The sequence below is a fragment of the Pagrus pagrus genome (assembly GCF_965226575.1).
Source record: "Pagrus pagrus genome assembly, chromosome: 4".
Classification (NCBI taxonomy): Eukaryota; Metazoa; Chordata; class Actinopteri; order Spariformes; family Sparidae; genus Pagrus; species Pagrus pagrus.
In genome coordinates, this window is record NC_140188.1 from 12,651,035 (window position 1) to 12,675,309 (window position 24,275).

General features: G+C 40.4%; 2 protein-coding genes across 2 annotated transcripts; one reads left to right on the forward strand and one right to left on the reverse strand.

Moving 5' to 3' along the window:
* LOC311256458 (extracellular calcium-sensing receptor-like) lies at window positions 1-3,090 on the reverse strand. Its single transcript, XM_084351540.1, has 6 exons — window positions 2,857-3,090; window positions 2,482-2,770; window positions 1,646-2,401; window positions 1,338-1,565; window positions 1,106-1,229; window positions 1-945 (listed from the first exon to the last, which is right to left on the reverse strand). Exons 1-6 carry the CDS (start codon window positions 3,075-3,077, stop codon window positions 38-40), a joined length of 2,526 nt encoding a protein of 841 aa, XP_084207666.1. The 5' UTR covers window positions 3,078-3,090; the 3' UTR covers window positions 1-37.
* A 15,541-nt stretch (window positions 3,091-18,631) lies between these two features.
* Window positions 18,632-23,311, forward strand: LOC311255856 (extracellular calcium-sensing receptor-like; the record flags this gene model as incomplete). The annotated part of the gene is made up of 10 exons (XM_084350508.1): window positions 18,632-18,774; window positions 19,353-19,656; window positions 20,430-20,516; window positions 20,641-20,748; window positions 20,875-21,041; window positions 21,154-21,631; window positions 21,741-21,971; window positions 22,086-22,209; window positions 22,305-22,777; window positions 22,868-23,311. Exons 1-10 carry the CDS (start codon window positions 18,650-18,652, stop codon window positions 23,309-23,311), a joined length of 2,541 nt encoding a protein of 846 aa, XP_084206634.1. The 5' UTR covers window positions 18,632-18,649.
* Window positions 23,312-24,275: the final 964 nt, after the last annotated feature.

A 24,275-nucleotide genomic window follows, 5' to 3' on the forward strand; every position in this document is an offset into this window, starting at 1 on the left:
GTAGTAACAGTTCATTTACTTAAAACTGATATCTCCATTATACAGATTTTGTTTTTCCCATCAGATGTTTCTTTGTATTAAATTCAGGTTTGAGTACAATAATAAAGCACTTTGGTGCAAATATACAGAAAAGTAGCCCATAACTGGAGGCTAAAATAGCAAATATCTCAACCGCCACAGTGAACTTCCCAGGAGAGCTGACATACGCTGGGATAAAGGTGATCCAGACTGCACAGAATATCAGCATGCTGAAGGTGATAAATTTAGCTTCATTGAAGTTATCAGGTAACTTTCTGGCCAAAAAAGCGAGGACAAAACATAGGAAAGCTAGGAGGCCTATGTATCCTAAGACAGCCCAGAACCCGACAGGTGATCCCAGAGCACACTCGAGAATAATCTTTTCTTTATAGAGTGTCATATTTTTGAAGGAAAAGGGAGGGTTAATTGTCAGCCAAAGTATGCAAATTAAAACCTGTATTAGAGTAAAACCCAGAACACTGAGTCTCTGCTGTGCAGGCCCAAACCATTTCATCATATTACTGCCTGGGAGTGTTGCTCTAAAGGCCATTAACACCACTAATGTTTTACCGAGAACACAAGAGATACAGAGGACAAAGGTGATGCCGAATGCTGTGTGTCGCAGCATGCAGGACCAGTCAGAGGGAGGACCTATGAAAGTCAGAGAACACAGGAAACACAGAGTCAAGGAGAAGAGCAGCAGGAAGCTCAGCTCAGAGTTGTTGGCCTTCACCAAGGGAGTGTCCTTATTGATCAAGAAAAGAATGGCCACAATTAAAGTAAAGAGGACACCAAACAAAGTGAAAAATACAAGTATTATACCCATAACCTCAGTGAAGTAGAGGAACTCGACATTTTTCAGTATACATGCATCTCTGTTTTGATTGGACCAATACTCTTCAGGACACTTTTTGCAGTCATTAGAATCTGTAACAGAAATATTGTCAATATTATTGTAACTTAATAAATTACATCCTAAAAACGTAAATAAAAGACTGCACCATAGCTAATTTTACCATGATACACAGAGTATGGAAAGCAAACAACGTATCCAAATTGCCATGTCTCAGGCCTGTTGTACATATACCTGTGCTGTTGCTGATTTCTCCATCTGCACATGGTATACAGTCATAGCAGCAGACTGGCTTTCCTTTCTGAAGGACTTTATAAGTTCCTGGACGACAGCTCTCACTGCACACTGACACAGGCAGCTTTGAATCAAAGAAAATGAACAATGTTAAGTTTTTTTAAGGGATTGTACAAGATGAAATATGTTCATATTACATGGTTTTAGTTTTGCTGTCAATTCAGATATTTGCCTCTATCTTTCCTCCAGGCCACATTATGGCTTCAGTCTTGAGGACAAACTTCTGTCCAGGAGGCAGGGAGGCATCATAGTAGCCAACAGGTTTAAACTGGACTGAGCCGTCTGATCCACGCTGCCAGTTCACCACCTCATATCGGGCCACAGCTGCTCCACTGCTGTCAAACCAAACCTGGTCCCCGGTTTTAATTGTCAAATTCACCTGCTTCAAAGTCTCCACCATCTAAACGGCATTCAAATCATGTGTCAAAATATTAATTTACAGAAAAAGAAATAAACAGTTTAAAACTATTTTTTTCTTACCTGCCAGGGAGTAACCTTTACATTTTTGTCACAGCCCTGACTTTTGGAGCAGTTTAGGATGCTGTGCAGAGAATGGGCCACAGCATAGATGGCTTTGTAGATGTTACTGGAGTATCTCAGCTCTGCCACATCATCATCATAATCTTTAAACTCAATTAGATCCTGATTTTCTTTGCAAGTTGCTTTATCACTGATGGTGTTCCCAATTTTCTCCTTGCACACAAACTCTGTCTCCCAGAAACCTTTGATTAAAAAATCATCCAAACCACTGATATTGGCCTTTTGCACAGCAAAACCCAGTGAGCCTCCCAGCACACTGAAGCTGGTGGGAGTCACCAGGCTGTCAGCAGTGATCCAGGCCTCCACACCAATAAACTGCAGGCCTGTGATGTTGTGTAGACTCAACTGTTGTAGAAGGTTGTTCATCTCTACGTGGGCCAGGAAAGCAACGATGACCCGGGCAGTGCTCTTTCTGATCACGTCTACCACTTTCATGAGTTTTTCTGGTTCTGCCCTGTGAAATTTCTCTGTATACTCCACACACACTCCTTCCTCCTGCGCTGCAGCAAGGAAGATGGCCATGCCATTGTTGCCATAATCACTGTCACTGTTGACGGCCCCGACCCAAGTCCAGCCAAAGTGCTTGACCAGCTGGGCGAGGGCCCGGCTTTGGTAGAGGTCGCTGGCAATCGTTCGATAAAAAGAAGGATACTCCTTCCTGTTGCTCAAACACTCACAAGTAGCTGAATGACTTATCTGAGAATACACAAAGAGGGAGACAGAATGAGGAGAGCTTGCATACGATACACATTGATGCACATAAACAATCTTCTTACCACTGGTATTTTGAATGGTCCAGTAGTGCGTGACAGCACAATGGTTGAAGAGGATTCAGACTCTCCAATGATTGCATGAACAGCTGATTGACCAGAGCAGCTTTTTCCTGAACTCAACTCATCACCGTTCATCAGAGCCATTGCTGCACGCATTGAGGATAATGTTGAGCCACAGTTGTCATAAATACGGTAACCGACAGAAACATTGGGAAGAAGAAATTCACTTCTGTTTATTTCCTCAATTGCGAAGATCATGGTCTGGGCAAATCGAAACTCTCTGAGGTTGACCCTGAGACAAGAATAGAAAAATACAAACTTGTTTTTTGGTGTAACAAAACTCATGAGAATATACATTTAAACAGTGCTGAAAATAACCTGGAACATTTAAGTCGTGTTGGTTTCTCTGTGAATGAAAGCAGAGGCTGTGTAATTTTACTGTGGATGGAAAAGGCTCCCCCAATCATGACATCTCCCTCTTTCGACAGCAGAGGGAACTCTGGACTCCCTCGTATCTGACAGAAAGGAGCTTCCTCCTCCGCCACTCCAAATGCCAACAGCAGCTCCATGAAAACCAGACCTGTTATCACTTGTGACATTTTCCACTCCCGATTGTCGATGGCGCAAAGCCACCCAGTCAGGTCGGGATCAAAGCGGTCTTAAGTTTGACATTTTATAATCTTAGGTGGCGGCAGAGCTCGCTCACCTCTTACTATCCAATCAGAGATAAGTAAGACAGGACAGTTGTGTCTTGTCATGGAATTAATTCATGAAATTATTGCGCTGCGGTAGATGTAGTTAATTTGCATATTAAATTATTTGTACACAGCACCTGATATGTTCTATCTGATGCATTGCTTTATATTGAATTTTCCAACAAGATATAAAATAGGAAAAATAATACCTCCACAGTAAGCAATTGCACTATTTCAGCACGTGTTGGGCAGGTTACTTTCAAAATGCAATATATTACATATTACTAGTTAACTTCATTTTAAAGTAATATATCATGTTACAATATTACTGTCTGTGTAGAGAAATATATTACTTATTACACTAGTTTTTAGTGACTTTCAATGTAATGCCCAAATAATCTACAGTATAAAGGACAGTTAAATAGCCTAGATCTTTTTAAATGAACAAATGGCCTTGGACACAGGGATGAGCAGGCAGACAAGGACCATCAAGTATGATATATTATGAGATAGATATAAATATTTTAACTGTAGGCTTTATCATATGAAACACAGTAGACCTATAGTGTAGCCTGTAATGACAAAAAAAAGCTCATTTCAGTCACACAGAGACTGAACAACGAATGTATAGGCTAGGCTATAGTAATCACAAGCATAGCCTGTATTAATATGGAAATGTACGGTGTGGATAGATTTTTTTTTAAAAACCCAACAAACACTAAAATGCTTTACTTCGGTCGTGGATTGTAATGCATTACGTGACATAATTGTAGTGATATATTTCTGAAATATTATTAGTTACACGTTATATTACTCCGTTACTGCTAAAATAACTATATTACTTTTACCTCCAACACTGATCAACAATAATAACAGTGCAACATAGTATTTTTAATACAACACCCTGCATTCTGCACAATTAGTTATTTTACTTCTGTACTTCTAGTTTTAATACAATTGTAAATACAGGATATTATTATGCTCAAGCATTTCTATTTTGGCTTAAATAAGGGATTTGAGTACTTCTTCCATCTCTTGAAACAGAATTACATTCACTACAATGCTCTGCTTGGCCCTTAAATTGCAGTCAATGGGAAGGTCTTTAATACTGCTGTTCTGTGTATGAAAAAACAGCAGGTACACAGGGTCCATCTTTTCTGGTCTGGACATGTGAACAGACAAATAGGCATAAAGGCCTGTCATGTAAGAAATAACTAAAACCAGCAGGCCCTGCTGTTGATGCCACAAAATGTTGGGACAAAAATCTTTCTCAAACTTTGAGCAAGAAACTAAAAGAAAGAAACTTCAAACTTCATATTTGACCTCTCCTTCTTTAACTCTTATCTGAGTAAGTTTATCGTTACAGCCCTTTTTTGACAGAAGTGCTGTCAGCCACAGTTCCTAAGGTGTGTTAATTATGCACACACATATTAATTATGAAGTTTTCTGAAGTAGTTTTGCTGAAAACAGAAATAACTAAGTGACAAAGTACTAGTATTAGTTTAGAACTCATGAAGTTCACAATTCTAATAATACTACTAAACAAATGCAAAGACTGTTCATTTGATGGCAGTTTCGAATGTACACACATATTTCTTCTGTGTTTTGAGGCAAATTATGAGTCATTCTTGTCTTGTATATATGTATTGTACAGTATGTATGTATATGTACCCCCTCTGCAAAATTAATAAAGTACTTGCTTCCTCCAGTTAGGAGTCGACCGATTTGAAAACAGATTTTAGTTTTAAAACTGTGAAAATTAAAAAGAGGCGACGAAGAGAGTAAAAGGAGAACTGAGACATTTAATGCAATTGATAATATGAACACCGACAGTGTTCAGATATGTTTGATCTAATCTGCAGATGTTTCTTTCATATTGTCATTTTCTTCTTTTTATTTCAGATAAACTGTATCAGCTCGCCACAAAGATTTTGTACTAAAAACAGGAATTTTAAAAGTGAAAAAATATGTATTTCTTTGTTTACACAATGATTATACTAAAATAAATGATTCTGACACATTTACATTGCATTTTGTCTTGCATCATCCCTACATCATTGTACTTGGATAAGAGAATTAAAGTTACACTTTTGACAGCTGATCAAAATAAACAAATTAAACACACCTGATTTAGCAAAGCATTCGACCATGTGATATTTAATTTGGTGTTATTGTTATTTTCCAGTCAAAGGGATGTTTATTAGACAGCAGATATGCCTCTTAAGCCCTCTTCAATTAAAAAGAAATTGTTGTTTGTGTGTTTGTAGAGATGGCCTTGCCTTACACCTCCGGCTATTCACGTTCACAAACACCTGACTGGGCCAACAAACTCCCCCCTTGAGTTCACAGAGTCTCCAGCCAGCCTTCACACTCCTCCTCAACTTACTCTGGAAACCTCCCTCCATGTTGCATCATGATCCCCTCAGGGTCTCTACTGCAGGCCTTTGTCAAGACGGTGCCCTGCAGCCTAAACTTCCATGTGACCATGATTTTGACCTTTTAACTCAACAAACTTAAAGAAAGAAGGAAAGAAGGAAAGAAGGAAAGAAAGAAAGAAAGAAAGAAAGAAAGAAAGAAAGAAAGAAAGGGAATGAAAAAGTAATGAAAAGCATTTCACATTATTCTTACCATAACCCTAACATTATAAACCATGATGTGACATTATGGTCAATGTATATGGGCAATTCATTTATACTGATATCTATCAACCCTAGCTCCAACCCTGCCAAGCCATGACCCTAACCCTAGAGCTTCTATTTGACCTTCATGTTGACTTTTTAATTCAACAAAAAATTCCAGCAAGAGAGAAAGGGATTGAAATGGTAAAATATACAGGCACTTCTTTGACAGTGATATCTAGAACTACCCTAACCTGAAACCTTCAACAAACCTAAAGCAAAAAAGAAAGAAAGAGAATGAAAAAGTTAAAGACATACTGGTATTTTCATAACACAGAAACACAGAGTAAAGGAGAAGAGCTGGAAGCTCAGCTCGGAGTTGTTGGCCTTCACCAAGGAAGTGTGCTTATTGATCAAGAAAAGAGTGGCCACAGGTAAAAGTGAGGTGAACAGACCTCTGCTGAAAGTATGCTGCTGTGCTGTGCAATCTGTATCCTATCATCATACAAAATGATTTTCAAACATATGCTGAATTTCATATAAGTCAAACAACATTGTAGTCACCAAAGCCACTTTTAAGGCAGTAAATTCCCATTTCAATAATGTAATTGTATATAGGAGGTTATGTTTTCACCTGTGAACATTTGTTGGTTGGTTTATCAGCAGGATTACACAATAAATTCAAAAAAGATTTTCACGAAACTTGGATGGAGGATGGGTTTCAGCCCAGAATAGACCCCAATACATTTTTGGTGTAGATCAGAATAAGGGACGGATCCAGGAATATTTTTCTCATTGTCTTAAACACTACACTTAAACAGAAGGATGTCAAAAAAGGCCCAATCTCGCAAACAATCTGCCACATTTAGGTGGATGATATCTATGAGTGAGTACAATTTGATGCAGACCAAAATAAAAATCTGGATGTAGCAGATTTAAATATGTTTTATTTGATATTTGATTTGTCTTAATTGAATTAAAGGGGATGACTGATCATACTCATTTGTTTTACATTACTTTGCACATTTATGTTCGTATTTGTATTATTTTACCTTACGTGTCACATCATTTTCAAGGAATTCTGTATTTGGATAAGGGAATTAAAGTCACACTTTTGACAACTGATCAAAATAAACAATACAACACACCTGATTTATCAGAGCATTGGACCATGGGATATTTAATTTGGTGTTATTGTTATTTTTCAGCCAAAGGGCTGTTTATTAGTTAGCAGATATGCCTCTTAAGCCCTCTTTAATTAAAAAGAAAAAGCTGTTTGTGTGTTTGCAGAGATGACCATGACCAACACTTCAGGGTCTTCCAACTAACAAACTAACTAACTCCCTTTAGAGTTCACAGTGCCTCCACATCGCTCCATTCACTTGTAAACTTCCCTTCATTGCTGTTGCATCATAATCCCCTCAGGATTTCTCCTGGAGAACTTGAGCTCTTTGTCAAGACTGTGCCCTGGAGCCCATGACCATGATGTTGCCTTTTGAACTCAACAAACTTTAATGATGAAAGAAAGGCATGAACTCAATGTTTCTGTTTGTTTTTTAATGTAAGAAGGGGAATGAGCCTTTAAGCTGTGCAAAGTAAAAGACTGTCATTTCATTGTCCTTAATTGAAACTTCTTTATTTTGACTATAATCATAACACATTTTGGCATTTTGGTATGTATAGTGGCCCATAACTGGGGGTTAAAGTGGCAAATATCTCCACAGCGACAGTGAACTTGCATCAGACTGTGCATCATTATAACACAAAGCAATACAGTATAAAAGAATGGAATATCTATTTGTCTCATTGCACAATGATCATCCTTATTAGTGATTAATGATTTTGACACATTTGGATTTCCTTTTCTATTATTTTGTTGTATATCATTTTTAGTGAGTACGGTATTTGGATAAGGGAATTATAGATGCACTTTTGACAACTATTTAAAATAAACAATTCAACCCAGCTAATTTGGCAAGGCATCAGACCATGTGGTTTTTAATTTGGTGTTTTTGTTATGTTTCATCCAACGTGTTGTTTAATAATCAGCTGATGTGCCTCTTAGGCCCACTTTAATTAAAAAGAAGTTGTTGTTTGTGTTTGTAGAGATGCCTGTTAGTTTATGAAACACTTTCCACCTCCTAAGAGAGTATGTCTTTGGGGGGCTTATTTAGTAGGAACACATGTGGTGAAGTGCAAGAGGCCTCAGGCCTGACAATGACTTACACCTCAAGCACTTCCCACTCACAACAATAATACATTCTAATGAACTAACAGCCTCCCTCTAGAGTTCACGGCATCTCCAGCCTGCCTCCACACCTCTCCTCTCAGCTTACACTGGAAACTTCCCTTATTGTTGCATCATGATCCCCTCAGGGTCTCTACTGGAGAACTTGATGGATTTGCAAGACTCTTCCCAGGAGCCCAAGTGATATTGCCTTTTTGAACTTTCGAACAACTTCAATCATGAAATAAAGAAAGAGATAGTTTGGAGTTTCAATGCTTTTATTTTAAAATGTGGTATGGGGGAACCAGTCTTAATGTGATGTGCTGACCGGTAGTCTGAGAACATGTCAAGTTAGATCAGTTCATAAAATTGTTTGCCATAGTTCAAAATAAGTAACTGTTGAATGAGATTTTATTAAATTTTTAAGCACAGTGTGCAAAGAAAGACGGAAAGTACAAATACATACTTACAAATGAAAAGCACCATTTACCATGTTGATCAGCACATAGCACGTAACAGTGTATAAGCACACTAATGATTGTCTATCTATTACATAGCATGTGGTTACCTATACATTACACCCTTAGAAGTATGACTGTTTAACATCTCATTCCAAAACCATGGACAACAATATGCTCCAACAACAGCCCACCCTATGGGAAGGCCACTGTCCAAAGATTTTTAAACTTAATGACAGGATTTCATCCCATTCAGTCACTAGAGCATTAGTCAGATTGAGCACTAATGTTGGGCGATGTGGCCTTCATCCGAAGTTGTCTGATGGGGTTGAGGTCAGGGCTCTGTGGAGTTTCTATACCAACCACCTATTCTAATGGACCTGGCTATTGAAAGAGGGAAGGGCCTTCACTAAACTGTTGCCACTAAGTTTGAATACATTATTGTCTAAAATAGTGATTCCCAACCAGGGGTAATGGCTTGTGGGTTGTAACACCACCTGAAAACTTCATTTTGATCTCACTACACGTATGTGTGGTTTCGTGACTGCATGTTTCAAAGTTGTGCTTCTGCGGTTCTTCCTGTTATACAATAGGTGTCTCCAGGACCACATTTTGCCATGACGACACATACAGTCATGTGGTGAAAACATTACCAGCCGACACTGGCGTAATTATATTTAGATTCTAAACAATTGTTCTGTTTTGGTGGAGAATTAACCATACAATTTTATATTAAAATGTGAGATTAAAATCGCGTTAGGCTGGTTTTCAGTAGATTTAATATCACAATAGCCATGAACCCACCATTTACAACAGGTTGACTGCACAGGACAGACATCAGTCAGTTCATAAACCTATACCACCACATGCTGTCCTTAGAAGTACATGTTAAGTAGTTATGATTATGATTAGAGTCGTGAATTTTGTCCTAATGTTTTCTAAGGTTTAAAGGGTAAGAGGTTCGAGCTAGAAAGTTTCTACCAGCCCCTGTGGTTGTTGTGTGACTACAAACTTGACCAAACCCAATGGAAAAAAACAACAAAATGTAATGGCTAAACTCATAAACACATTTCCGGCCCATTAGTATAAACACACAGACACAAAATTATACCCTTGTCTTTGCTTTGTAATCTGAGCATTGTCATACCATGGGCAATGTTGCCATCTCCTGGCAATGTTGTGCAATGCTGAACAGCTGATATAATGACATATGATGATGAGGAGGATGCTGCTGTAATGTTGAGTACAATAGGAATAAGGTAAAGCAATAAACATAATGAGTCAAATATAAATATTAATGGACATAAGTGTATCAAGGTTGAAATGGACCAATGTTGGGTGAAACATAAAGAACCATGATATAATAAGACAATCAACAATCCAAAGGTAAAAGATTGACACACATTGATTGATTGATTGATTGATTGATTGATTGATTGATTGATTGACTGACTGCTTGGCACAGCAACAACTAGAGGATCTGATCATGCACTTTGGCTGATAAGGGTGTCTATAATGTAGATCTAGTTGGAATTGGAACATCGATCCTAAAAAAAATATATAAAGCCTAATTTAGGCTTAACATTGTGTTTAATGTGAGTACTCAGTTAAAAAACAGTAAAGAGCCTAGCTGCTCCATTCTGAACCAGTTGGGCCAAGAGAGTAAACTCATCACGATGCATCATGGGAACAAAGTGCTGCAAAAGACCGATTGCTGAGATTTCTGTAAGAAAGTTCAATGTTATTATTATGTTATTATGTTATGCTATTAATGCAAGCTGAGCTCTATCAGCAGCTGCTTACATTAAAAGCATTTCAGTCAAAAAAAAGTTCAGAGATCCGTAAGTCTGTAAGATCATAGAGGATAGACGTCGGTCAAAATCTATATTTTGACTTTTTAAACCCCCCCGTGATGTACCACCCAAGCCTTGTGTTGCTTAATGATCAAAAAGTATTTTATTATAGGTTACAATACTTAGAAACCTTGTTGTGACCCAGTGTTAAGACAGTTCATTAGGCATGATATATTGTTAATGGCTGCACTTCTTAAAAATGATTAAGACTGTATATTTTCCCCAATAAGATGCTGAAATAAAGGTTGCTAAATACCAGAGGGGAACTTCTGCACTGTGCACAACCTTTCAACTGAATTAAAATTTTTCAGAAATCTGGCTTTGCTTTAGGATTCAAAGGATGACCTTCAGAAATTCAGAGAAACATCATCTGAAGTGAATTACCATTACAGACTCCCAGAGGGACTGGAATTTTAAACAGCACACAAGTGCTTTGTTTGCCAAAGGCCAGCAAAAACCATAAGGACTTCGATAAGGTCATCTTTTGTGATAAGTCTTTTCACTCTGCCTGAAAACTGGCTGTCTGATGATTACATGGACACCTAAAGAGGCCCAGAAGAGTGTCTTTTGTAAAATGCGACATTTTGCAGAGAATTTCTGATGATTTGGGGGCTTTTTCAAAGAGTCTAACAAGGCAGATTCATCTCTCTGTAGGGGTGTATGAAGGTGCTTGGAGAGGAAATGTGTTTCAGACCATGCTTCCCAACTCTGGTGACCAGAACAATTATGTATGCCCTCCAGTTAAAGGATAACTACCGTTTTTTACAACCTGGACCTTTTTTCTAGCAAAATATATGGTCATTTACTCACCCAGATAACTTTGGTGTCATTCGGCGTCGTTCGGACGAAATTAGATCCAGTGTAGCGCCGATATATCCATATAATGCGAGTAACGGGGCATCGACACACAGCCTCTATATAACGCATTATCTGCCACGAAACTAGTTCATTTCACCAATATTTTGTCATGATATGCTAGTGCTATTCCCCTCTGAGTCCGGGCTCGTCCGTTATCAACATCCGGGGTCAAACTAGCAGTAGCAGCTACAGGTAAACAAGCCGGGCTGTCGCGGGTGCGCGCGCAGCTCAGAGACGACATCTTCCAGGTCAGAGGTAGTAGATCAACCTACAGACCCCGGATGTTGACAATAGACGAGCCCTGACTCAGAGGGGAATAGCATTAGCATATCATAACAAAATATTGGTGAAATGAACTAGTTTCGTGGCAGATAATGCGTTATAGAGGCTGTGTGTCGATGCCCCGTTACTCGCATTATATGGATATACCGGCGCTACACTGGATCTAATTTCGTCCGAACGACGCCAATTGACACCAAAGTTATCTGGGTGAGTAAATGACCATATATTTTGCTAGAAATAAGGTCCAGGTTGTAAAAAGCGGTAGTTATCCTTTAAATAAAATTACATCCAAATATCCAAGCACATACCTCAGTCAAGGCCCAATAGTCCACTTTAATTCCATCACATCTAATCCAATGTCAAATAAAACATGTATAAATCCACTAGATCCAGATCATTATTTGGATCCGCATCAAATTGTACTCACTCATAGGTACCAGCCACCTAAAGTACGGCAGATTTTTTTTTCCCCATTACATTACATCAAGATCCATGCATTACTCTCTGAGAAATGTATGAAAATGTTGAAAATGTTAAAGAAAGTGAGAATCCGGATCTGCACCAAAAGTTAATGGGGCCTATTCAGGGCCGAGACCCATCCTCTATCCAGTTTCATGGAAACCCGTCAGTATGTTACCTGCCTAGTTGTACTATTGTATGTTGCATATTTGTATGTTTTCAATGGTATGTTGTGCTGTGTGGCAAATGTAGTTTTGTTGTACTTTGGGAGAAGCCATAGGGAAATTGGACAATAAAGTTAATCTGATCTGATCTAATCAAACCAACCAACAAATGAAAAAGATCACATAACCTCCTTGGCAGTGGTTATAATGAATCAGGTTTATTTTCCAGTAAAATATAACATTAAAGCATGCTAAGCCTTGTACCAGCTTTTGTGCACGTGTGTGTGTGTGTGTGTGTGTGTGTGTGTGTGTGTGTGTTATTATGACATTTATGACCCGAATCATACATTCTACATAACATGTTTTGTCAGGTTTATTTTTTCAGACACTTACAAGATGAGTGGTACTGTATTTCAAAGTTTAATGTTATCCTCACTGTCTGAATAACCGTTTGAAACTTTTGTGTTGTTAATAAACACCTTGTGTGAATCACAGAAGCATATAAATCCCAATAAAATTATTTCATGCACCCAGATAAACTATCTGTTCTTTGTTTCTCTATCTATTTTATCAAACTAATTAGTGTAGCTGTTACTGAATAATGTTGTTTTGTTAATTAATGTGAGCGGCTTGTTTTGAAAGAGGCAATCACCTTTCACGAATGACTCTAAATTAATTAATTTGCAACACAACACCTGGTGAGCTCCTGTTTCACAGCCTCAGGCCAGATGTCATCAGTCTTGTCGGAAACAGTTGCTTGTCTTTGCTTGCCCCGCTTGCCCCTTGTTTCCCTCTCAGCCCCCTGGGTAAAGGGTAAATTGGCAGGTTTAGGATGATGCAATTGCGCCACCGCCCTTCCAGAATATACACAACAACAAGTTCTCCCAAGTGGGTGTTCACTTCAGTAGAGGTTGTTATTCATGACTGATTAAAATTAAAATTAAAAAAACACTACAGCGTCATAAGTTATTCCTGATGTGCAAGTTCACAAACAAGTCACCACCCCAACACACCGCACACACACACACACACACACACACACACACACACACACATGCACTCTTCTTTCCCAAACTTTTTGTTGTTTTTATCTGTAGCTACTCCAATAAAATTGGAAATATAATAAAAGTAGGCCTCAATGATATGGAATTGTCAACAATTATGTTCTAGAAAACATATATTTAAGAATAAATCTGCTCCTCCTTTTGATTTGTTGATTTTTTTAAACTGACATTTGTCAAGATTATCGTTATTATTAAGGGCAGATTTCTCCTTGTTTATCCTCAGTTTTTCCAAATTTGCTTTGATTTCTCTCTATAAAACTAAATTAATATCAGCCTTAAGGGACAATTAATGTGTAAAGGTAGGGGCCAAAAGGTTTTTCATTGACAATAGGTCAATTTGTCATTTTGTTAAAGTTTGAGTTTATTACAAAAACTAAACCAAATTTTCTTGATGGAGATGCTTGTAATTATGGCCTATTTTGTTCTTCCACATTCTAAGGACATTTTCAAAATGAACATTAATATAACATTGTGACACGGAAACGGATTTAGGATGACAACTTAAGACCCTGAAGAAACTTGTGCCAGTGTGTTTTAGGGAATCAATTACTTCCACATAGCAGTTGAATAAAAAATGTAATCAATGTGTGAGACAAATACACGTGGCCAGGCAAGCTTGATCAGACAAACAATTTCAAATGTGTGTTCATCTTTGCAGCAATGCACAGATTACTAGATATATAAGGTTTAGCTTTTATTATTATCACTCAAATCTGCCCTAGTGTCCTGAACCTTCTTTTTAATGTAATTTCCATGATTTCCAGATCAGATCAGGATGCCCTATATGATTGAAACACCAACATCTCTCTGAGGACACTTGAGGCTATTTTTTTAGGTCTTTTTTGGTAGTAGCAGTAGGGACACTGACAGGAAATGTGGGGAGAGGGTAATATGACGTACAACAAAAGTCCCTGGCCAGAATGGAACCACTGTTGTTGCATGTCACATGGTACTGTATGTGAGCCAACAGGAGTCTGCTTTTAAGGCAACTTTGTGGGAGAAAATATGGCACTATTAAAATACTTTCTTGAAAGCATCACAATGGAGATTAGTCAAATGTTGTCTGTCAGAAGGGATGCAAACCCAGAATGGTCAGCAATTTCCACTTCCCACCAGTGATGATTAGGGATGGGCATTTCGAGTAATTTTCTAACCGAGTACCCGAACCTGGTCCTAATCGAGTAACCGAGTAATAAAATATATGACTCATAAATGCGCTCTGTCCATCAGACAGCGCATTGCTGACACACAGCGCCGTCAGACAAAATATCAGGTGGTTAATAAGAGTAGATTGGAGTTTAAGATGCACATATGAGTTTATGACTGGGAAAAAAAAAAGTTTCCCCTCTGGACGGAGCGCATTTATACCCCGGGATTTTTTTTTTTTTTTTTTCAGTAATTAGCGGTGCTTATGCTTTCGTGTTTCTTGAACCTTAAGTGGTTTCGCATCGAACTCGTTGAGTGGTTGTAAGCCAGTTTAAGGTTACAAATGCGGTTACATGCTGCTATTCCGACATGCCGCTATTTAGACAGTGACCTGTAATTGTCGGAATAGAGGCATTAAAGTTATTTTTCAAGCGTCCCACTATTTCGACATTGTTTTTTGCCATTGTCGGAGACTTGTCGGAATAGCGGCATGTCTAAAGAGAGACATGTCGGAATAGCAGGCGGACCCCGAAATATTGCATACATGTTAATTTACGCATTATTTATTAGGATTTACGGGAGATTTCCTGATAGTAGTGATCACACACGGCAACAGAGCAACCATCTTGATGTAAATAAACGATCTTTGGCAGATCATGTTTTCCCATTGGATTTTAGCCCGTCATGTGACGGCACACGGGTCCCTATTGGACAGGCTTGACTGCTCGGCTTCTGGGTAAGCTAACGTTACAAACACACCGGTGGGGTCGGTGTAAAGGCTGAAATAGACGAGAAACAGAGCGACTATACACCCGGCATCGCCGACAATGAAATAATCCTAGGTTAACCGGTTAATAATTCGTAACCGATTAGCAGATTGTCTACTCGGGTACCCGAGTATCCGAGTAACCGTGCACATCCCTAGTGATGATTAGGGTGCACTGTAAGACACAGACCCTCCTTCCACTGCAATGGTCTGTTCCTGACTCAATTCAAGTGGCTCATTGTTTCAGCATGGCCAAAAGTGGGAAGACAGAACATCACCCTGCTTCTACTCTAACGTGCCTACACCATAGCATCACAAGTGGTCCATGAGAGAGGTGCAAAATGCCATATGGCTAAACCTGTAAACTAGTTGGAAAGGCATGGACAATTAAAGCAGAGTGAACACATCCTAACTAAATGCCTGAATCACCTCAACTGAGCAGCATCAGCATTATTGCTGAACCAGTACCGATTGCCCTGAAGATCTCACAGTCCATTTTACTGTCAATTGCAAAAAAGAAGACGAGATACTTAAACACCTTTACTTGGGGCAGCGACTCACTCCCACCATGGAGTACCATAGCATCGGACAGACTCAATTGCGTGCCAGCACTTAGTCGAGATCACAACCTGATGAAGCCAACAGACCAACATCTCAGAGACACAATCCTCACCTCCGCAAAAAGTATTGGTGACATGGCACAAAACTGTGCTTGACTTCCTGCCCAGGATGCAGGCACAGCTCTCACTTAATTTATTCAAGAACAGAATGGCTTAAGAGCTCTGTCAATATCTCCCATAACATCAAAACAAAATCCTAAGAGCACCCCGGTAGCTCCATTGTTAGAGCGTGCGGCCCATGTGTAGAGGTCATGTCCTTGCTGCCTCTGCCCAGGGTGCTAGTCCAAGCTGTGGCCCATCACTTGCATGTCATCCCTTTCTGTCACCTCTCTAAGCTGTCTCATAAATAAAACCATGAAAGGCCAAAAAAATAAATTTAAAAAGTATCCTTTTCCAGCAACCTGACACCCTGACATAAGCTTTTCCTGAGAATGCCCAGAAATGTGATATCTCAGTTGATGGAGCCAATCACAAACCCAGGCTGCCAGCCTTTGAGACTGTCCCTGACCCCAAACTGACATTGCCCAGAGCCTTCAGCATCTCCCACAGCGTACTGCCACTGTATAGCTTTTTGACTACTTCAATGACCTCCACCAGAGAAATAGACAAGGTTTGTCCTGCACCTTCCAGCTCTGCCATCCCCATGGAGGATCTGTCAGTCATGACAGGATTTCTCAAAGTGTTCCTTTTACTGTCAAACAATATCCTCATTCTGGGTCAGCAGTTCTTCTCCCCAGACGAAACCAGCTGGGGCTATGCCCTACTTTCCCTCCCTGTATTGTCTATTGATTTGCTAGAATCTCTTTGAGGGCGACTGAAAGTCCTTCTCCATGGTCTCCCAAGACTCATGCCATTACCAAGTTTTAAAAGGTTTTGCAATGACAGCCCTTCTGGTTTCCCAGGAGTCACCTGGGCCTTTCAAGCCCAAAATGAGACGTTCTTCTGCTTGGAGGCTTCCTTGACCACAGGTGTGAACTTGTGGGTTCTCTGGTTGCCACCACGACAGGCACAGATGACGTCCTGGCCATGACTTAAAGCAGCCATCTTTGAGTTTTGCCCACTCATCCTACCCCCAGATGCAAGTGTGAACATGTTTAAAATTCAAAACACAATTGCAGTTTCCGTATTGGGGAGATTTTAAAAAAGTTTATTTGTTTATGTTTCATTTTTGGGAAGAGGCTGATTTATTTATTTCAAGAATAACACACTAGATATGTCAATATGAAAAAGTGTTGGATTGAAACGACTCGTAATATTCTTCTTTGACCCACTCTATTTGTCTTTACGTATCCCCATTTCTGTTCTTCCTTCCTGCTCTCACTGCAGACTATATTTTCTCCCACTCATTGTCTTTCCATCTTCCAGTCTCACTGTCTGTATGCATGTCTTTATAGCTAATTAAACTATGCTTTAATTCAACATACTCGTTCTACCTCTCTTGTTGACTAGTTGTATATTTCAGTTAGAATTATTTACTTGGATTGCTCAGTCTTAAGTCTGTCTGCTTGTTTTTCATTTTTTCTGTCCGTCTGCTTTTCTTTCTTTAGCCACTTTGTTCCTCCTCACATTCAAGGGCTTAATAGAAGATAGGGTACATCCAATACTCAGGGGCTTTAATTATCTTGGATCACATATTCTCGTGAGGACGGCTGTGATACAATTGCAATCTCCTTATTGTTCACCTACAATCAGCTTGTTTTCAGAAACAGAAAGGCTGAGCCTTTTCCCTGGTGTGCATAAAATACTTTGAGTCTAACATCTTGTTAAGGGCTTGCTTACAAGAAAAGGAAATAACTGTGTCATAATACTAAGTATTCTGTCTTAGGGCACCTTAGTCCGTCCTCTTCTGAGTGTCACACTGGGACATATTAAGTGAATAGAAAAACCTGTATGACCTGAGGCAGCACAACATACAGCATTGGCTACATCATCAGTGGAGCAATGTTTTGTAGCCTGGGGGCTTTGTCATGATAATTATATGCACAACATCCTAATGACAGATTAATTTCACCATACTAAACCTGTTTGACCTCATGTAAGAATGAGAACAATTAGAATAAATATGGCAAAAATTGTTGAAGTTAAATTAAATCCTTTATGGCAAAAGTGTGGATTCTGTTGAAGCTACCATTATTTTGAAAGCAAATTAGTTCTTGTTCTAGTTCAGTTACAGTTTTCCTCTTTCTCTGTAGTTCTCTGTGTGTAACACATTTGTTTCTGTGTGCGCGTGTGTGTGTGTGTGTGTGTGTGTGTGTGTGTGTGTTTGAAAGGTATGTGACTTCATTCAGCAGCCCCTTGTGACATGGGTCGACTGCCTACCTCTTCACATCACTGAAGGATGTGTAAGGCCTAGTCAGGCATGATATTGTGACATGACACAGCTCATGTCTTTCTCCATTATGGTCAAGTGCTCATTCCAGTTTCTTGTTATTGTTGTTACTGTGAAACTGAGGGCTCTTTTTCCATTGATCAGAAGCCCAGAGGAAATTAATTAAATCTGACAGTTGTTATATGAGGCATGTGGCATATAAAGGCTACGGGGCAGCATCCACTGGATAGCTTGTCTGTGAAGTGTTGATGCAATGAGGATGTAGCACTCCAAGACAGGGCCTTATCTTGTGTCATAATGTATTCTTTTCTTTGCAATAGCTCTTGCTTTTTACTAACCACTGAGACTGTGTGGTGCTTTGTCAGCTTTCAGGGTGCATGTTTGGATCATTTGCTGCTTGTACAGGTTATCAAAACATTTATGATTTGAGCTTGTCATACATTTGCTATCAAGGGTATGTGGTGACTTAGCTTAAAGAAAGGATGAATCATTTTTGGATGGGATCAGTAGTGTCAAGTCTCCTATGGCGAAGGACCGAGCTTGTGTTTTTGAGTCTCCTTTGGTGTATGATTTTTCCTCCGGCCAACTCCCAACAACACCAGAGCCAACAGTGCAAAATAATCCCAGGTTCTATGTCCCTGCCTGTGCTGGAGAAAAAGGGAGACATCATTTTGGGGGGACTCTTCTCCCTTCATGATATGGTGGTGGAACCAAGTCTGTCCTTCACCTCCATGCCTCCTCCCACACAGTGCACCAGGTAAGCCGTTTTAAATCGTCAAAATGCTGTGGCTGCAAAGTTTTGATTAAGCAACTATGAGAGAGAGAGAGAGAGAGAGAGAGAGAGAGAGAGAGAGAGAGAGAAAGCTTTACACTTACACCAATCAGCCACAACATTGAAACCACGGACAGGTGATATGAATAATCTTCTTGATCTTCTTGTTCTGCTGAGAAACCTTGGATGTGTACTGACACACCACAAAAAAACTGCTCAGCAATGGCTTGAGGGACACAACAAAGAGCCCAAGGTGTTGACCCGGCCTCCAAATTCTCCAGATCCCAATATGATCTGTGGGATGTGCCAGAACAAGTCTGATCCATGGAGCCTCCATCCCCCAACAAAAAGGACCCAGAGGATCCACTGCAATCGTCCCTGTGCCAGACACCATACAAGACCCCTAGAGGTCTTTTGACCATGCCTTGACAGGTCAGAGCTGTTCTGGCTGCGCAGGGGGAACCTGCACAATATTAAATAGGTGGTCTTAATGCTGTGGCTAATCGGTGTATAATTGTGTTGAAAAATAAAAATGCCTCAAACCATCTTCTCTCTTCTTCCAGATTTAACTTTCGGACATTTCGATGGATGCAAACTATGATCTTTGCAATTGAGGAGATCAACAGAGATGGCAAACTCCTTCCCAACATCACACTGGGCTATAAGATCTATGATTCATGCAGTACACCCCATCAGGCTCTGAAAGCTGCCATGGAGGTAATGGGGAGTGAGATGGATTCAGGGGTTGAAGGAGACATACAGAGAAAAGCCACCTGTCATGGGGCAGTACCAGCAGTGATAGGAGACGGAGGCTCTACTCAGTCTCTCGTAGTGGCCCGTTTCCTGGGAGTCTACCATGTGCCACAGGCAAGTTTGTCACAGCTTTTAAACAACTGTGTACCAGTGATTTACTGTGAGTTACAGCCGGGCAGGATAGAGAGAGAGCATTACTTTTTGCCACAGTATGTCTTGGTGTTACTACCACTGGGGGGAGTCAGAAACTCAACATTTATTGGCTTTAACCTTTGCATACTGGCAGTTAACAGCATCAGCTGGTACTGTTTTCACTTTGTAGGCTTGTGTGTGTGTTATCAAAGCAAAATGTAGTTCTGTAGACACCAATTGTAGGGAACTACCAGAGCATTTCTGAGTATTTTGGCCAGTGTTTATTTGTCTGTGGACAATTTTTTGTTACCGTGGACACGCCACAACTATGCAGAATGCAACCACAAAACTTTCCAGGTGTGTAGTTGAGATGAAATCAAGGCCGAAATCGAAATAGGTATGGTCTGAATGAGGGCACTGAAACTAGGGAGTTACGGCCACACACTTTGCATCCCTGGCCCACATTTGTTAAAGCTGCAGATCTCTGTATCCCTGTTCCAATCATTCCTGTCCACTCTAGCTTAGCTGTTATTGTTTCGATCTTGACTCTCTGTCAGAATGTGGACAGACCATGTAAAATACAGCCACAAAACTTTACAGGTATGATGATTACTGAGTAGTCATTGGTGCGTTGCAGCTGGTGTGATCCCATCGCAAGATGGTCTCTACTTTATTTTTTTTTATGTTGGACATTGGAAATTGCTTCTTCCAGTAGTTGTAAAATTTAGTTACCACTTGTGTTTCCCTCCATTCAGGTTAGTTATTTCTCCAGCTGTGCCTGTCTCAGTGACAAAAATGTGTTCCCTGCCTTTTTAAGGACCATGCCAAGTGACTTCTTTCAGGTTAGAGGCAGCAGACACTCGAATTGCTCACAATGTGACGTAACCTCTGTTCACAAACAAAAGCGTGTCCATTCCATTCCATGAAACAATATAAATCATTCTCTGTCCCTCTCTTCCTTACTAGGTAGATGCACTAGTACAACTTGTCAAGCATTTTGGCTGGACTTGGGTGGGTGTAATTGCAGGGGATGATGCCTATGGCCGTGGTGGGGCAAACATCTTTGCAGAAGAGGTGGGTTGCACACAAGTAAATAAATAGCTAAATGAGGATGCATTACCATTGTCTTATTTTCAATGCTGAATGTACTGTGAAGGTTAAAAATTAAGTTGTCGTGTATCTCTTCTGTTGCTCTCTCAGGTTAGAAAGTTAGGTGCTTGCGTTGCCCTCCATGAGATCATCCCTAAGAACCGAGCACAGACTACTGTTTCATCTATTGTTTCCAGGATCCGCTCCTCTGGGGCTCGGGTGATTTTAGTGTTTGCTGTGGAACAAGATGCAGCTGCATTGTTTGATGAAGTACTCAGGCATGATGCTTATGTTCAGAATCTTATAACTCAATACTGCAGTTTCACTGAATTTGAATTTCTGATGTGTTTATCATTGCAAAGATGTCCTCTATGTATCTCTTGCATTTAGAGAGGGGCTCACTGGGATACAGTGGCTGGCCAGCGAGGCTTGGAGCACAGCTGCTGTCCTCTCCACCCCCAAAAAGTATCACCACATTCTGCAGGGTTCTCTGGGATTTGCAATTCGGCGAGCAGAAATCCCAGGATTACAAGACTTTCTGCTTCGCTTGCATCCCTCGAGCCCGAATGCCCTTGAAGATCCCTTCCTGATACCCTTTTGGGAAGAGGTGTTTCAGTGCAGCCTGGGTGTGCAGGCTGAAGGTCAGGAACATAACGTTGAGGGTAAACCTCGATGCTCCGGAGCAGAAGAGCTGAGGAGCGTGCAGAATATTTATTCAGATGTGACACAGCTAAGGATTTCCTACAATGTCTATAAGGCAGTGTATGCCATCGCCCATGCACTCAAGGCTATGAGAAGTTGTGTTACAGGAAAAGGACCATTTCTTCTGCAGACGTGTGCTGATATGGACAATATCCAGCCATGGCAGGTACAATACTATATGCTCCCTAAACGGTTCAACATCAACAAAAGTTATGAACATAATTTATAGATTTTGGTGACACAACAAGATGATCAAATGTACTTTCTGTCCTTAGCTACTTCACTACGTAACACAGGTGGAATACATGAACTCCTTTGGTGATGAAACCAAGTTTGATGATAATGGAGACCCCGCCGCCATGTATGACCTGGTTACCTGGCAGCTGACACCAAATGGAGAAATGGACTTTGTCACTATTGGCAAATTTGATGAGACAACCACAGTTGGAAAGCAAAAACTCCAGATACAGGAAAAGAACATTGTATGGAATGGCAACCAAACTGAAGTAGGGATCTCAATAGCATTTAACAACTTTTTGCAATTAACATCTTCTGTAATAATATATTCACTATGTGACTGTGTTGCGACCAGTGCAGTATGTATTTCATCTTTTGCTCAGGTTCCCTTGTCAGTATGCAGCAGCATTTGTCCCCAAGGTACCAGGAAGGCGATCAGACCTCACTTTCCTATCTGCTGCCATGATTGTGTTGTTTGTACAGCTGGGGAGATTAGCAATCAGACTGGTGAGGAAATTGCCCACATTATGTTTATGAATCTGACCTACAGTTACAGTGGTAAATCCACAGTTGCAGCTAAAGAGTTCTTGTCTTTCCTTAAGATGCCATAGAGTGTACACGCTGCCTGCCAGAGTTCTGGTCCAATGCTCAGAGGACAGCCTGTATCCCCAAACAGGTGGAGTTCCTCTCCTTTAACGACACCATGGGAATCACACTGGTGGCGATTTCCCTCATTGGCTCTTTCTGTACCTGTGTTGTTGTCCTCATATTCTCCTGGCACAGGACCAGCCCTATTGTCAGGGCCAACAACTCTGAGCTGAGCTTCCTGCTGCTCTTCTCCTTGACTCTGTGTTTCCTGTGTTCTCTGACCTTCATTGGCCAGCCCTCTGAGTGGTCCTGCATGCTGCGACACACAGCATTCGGCATCACCTTTGTCCTTTGTATCTCTTGTATTCTGGGGAAGACAATTGTGGTGCTAATGGCTTTTAAAGCAACACTTCCAGGCAGTAATGTCATGAGGTGGTTTGGGCCTGCGCAGCAAAAGGCAATCATTACCTTTTGTACACTGGTCCAGGTAAGGACTTCTTTCAAGTGCTTTGAATATTCAAGGGCATATATGTTCAAGTGTAACCAACAAACAAACAAAATGTCTCTTTTCATACAGGTAATCATATGTACAGTGTGGCTGGTCGTTTCTCCCCCGACTCCACGGCAACTGATGCCACGCGAGAGCGCTATTGTCATCCTCCTGTGTGACGAAGGTTCACCCATAGCATACGCTCTCGTCCTGGGCTACATCGGCCTGCTGGCCTGCATCTGCCTCCTCTTGGCCTTCCTGGCAAGGAAACTCCCAGACAATTTTAACGAGGCAAGACTCATCACCTTCAGCATGCTCATTTTTTGTGCAGTTTGGGTGGCCTTTGTTCCTGCCTATATCAGCTCTCCAGGGAAGTATGCCACAGTCACAGAGGTGTTTGCTATCTTGGCCTCCAGTTATGGACTGCTTGGCTGCATCTTTGCGCCAAAGTGCTACATAATCCTGCTTAGGCCAGAAAAGAACACACGGAAACACCTTATGTCCAAACTTGTTCTTACTGACAAATTTTAGGAGATCATCTTTACCACATGTGCATTTTAGACTTGTTGCAATGGACTTTTTCCAAGATAAATAAAATATATGATATATGTATATACATGTGCACTTCGTTTCAAAATAATTGAAGTAACTGAAGGCAGACACAAAGTTCCTCCTGTCCTTGAACTGAAACATTTACTGTCATGGCTTGGGTTTTTGGTTTAGTTTTTGATTCCTGTTTAATTTTGTGGTACTTCCTGCCCTTTCTGTTGTTTTCCCTCCTTTGTGATTGTCCTGATCAGATTCACCTGTCCCTGATTGTACTTCTGTGTATTTGATCCATGAGATGTCCTCCCCTTTTGTTCTTTTCATCCTGCTGCTCTTGCTCCTGAGTGTCTTGCATTGCGTTCACCTACTCTGCTCCAGTGTGACATTTACATTTCACCACCAGATGGTAGTAGTGTGCTGTCAATGCTGCCTTCTGACAGTCATCATCGCCTATCTGGAAATGTGCAACAATGCCATCACACACATTTATTCTCAACAATAACTTTCTCAAATATTTTCCTTTGTACATTTTCCTGTAAACCATTTCAGTCCGATACCACAATAAATTCTTCCCTTTGGTGTAGTTCAAGATGTACTTCAACTTTATGAATTCATTTAATCAGTGGTGTAAGAAATGAGAACTGGCAGAACAATCACAGAAACAAATCAAAAGAATAGATCAAAAAGAGTTGATGTAATCCACTGAAACTTTTTGTAGTTTCACTCCCATGTTCAAGAAAAGTATGGGAGTGTACAATAGTCATGCAGGCAACAGTTTACAAAATACATTAATCAATTAAATGGTTTTATTTTTCCAGCACCATGACACTCCTTGGATATTCTCAGTGGGAATATGAAGGACAGCTCATTGCTGGAGCTGAATGGGGTTTGGCAGCAGTGTCCATGCTGATTTGACCCGAGATAGGATGATGAGGCCCAGGGTCTCTGA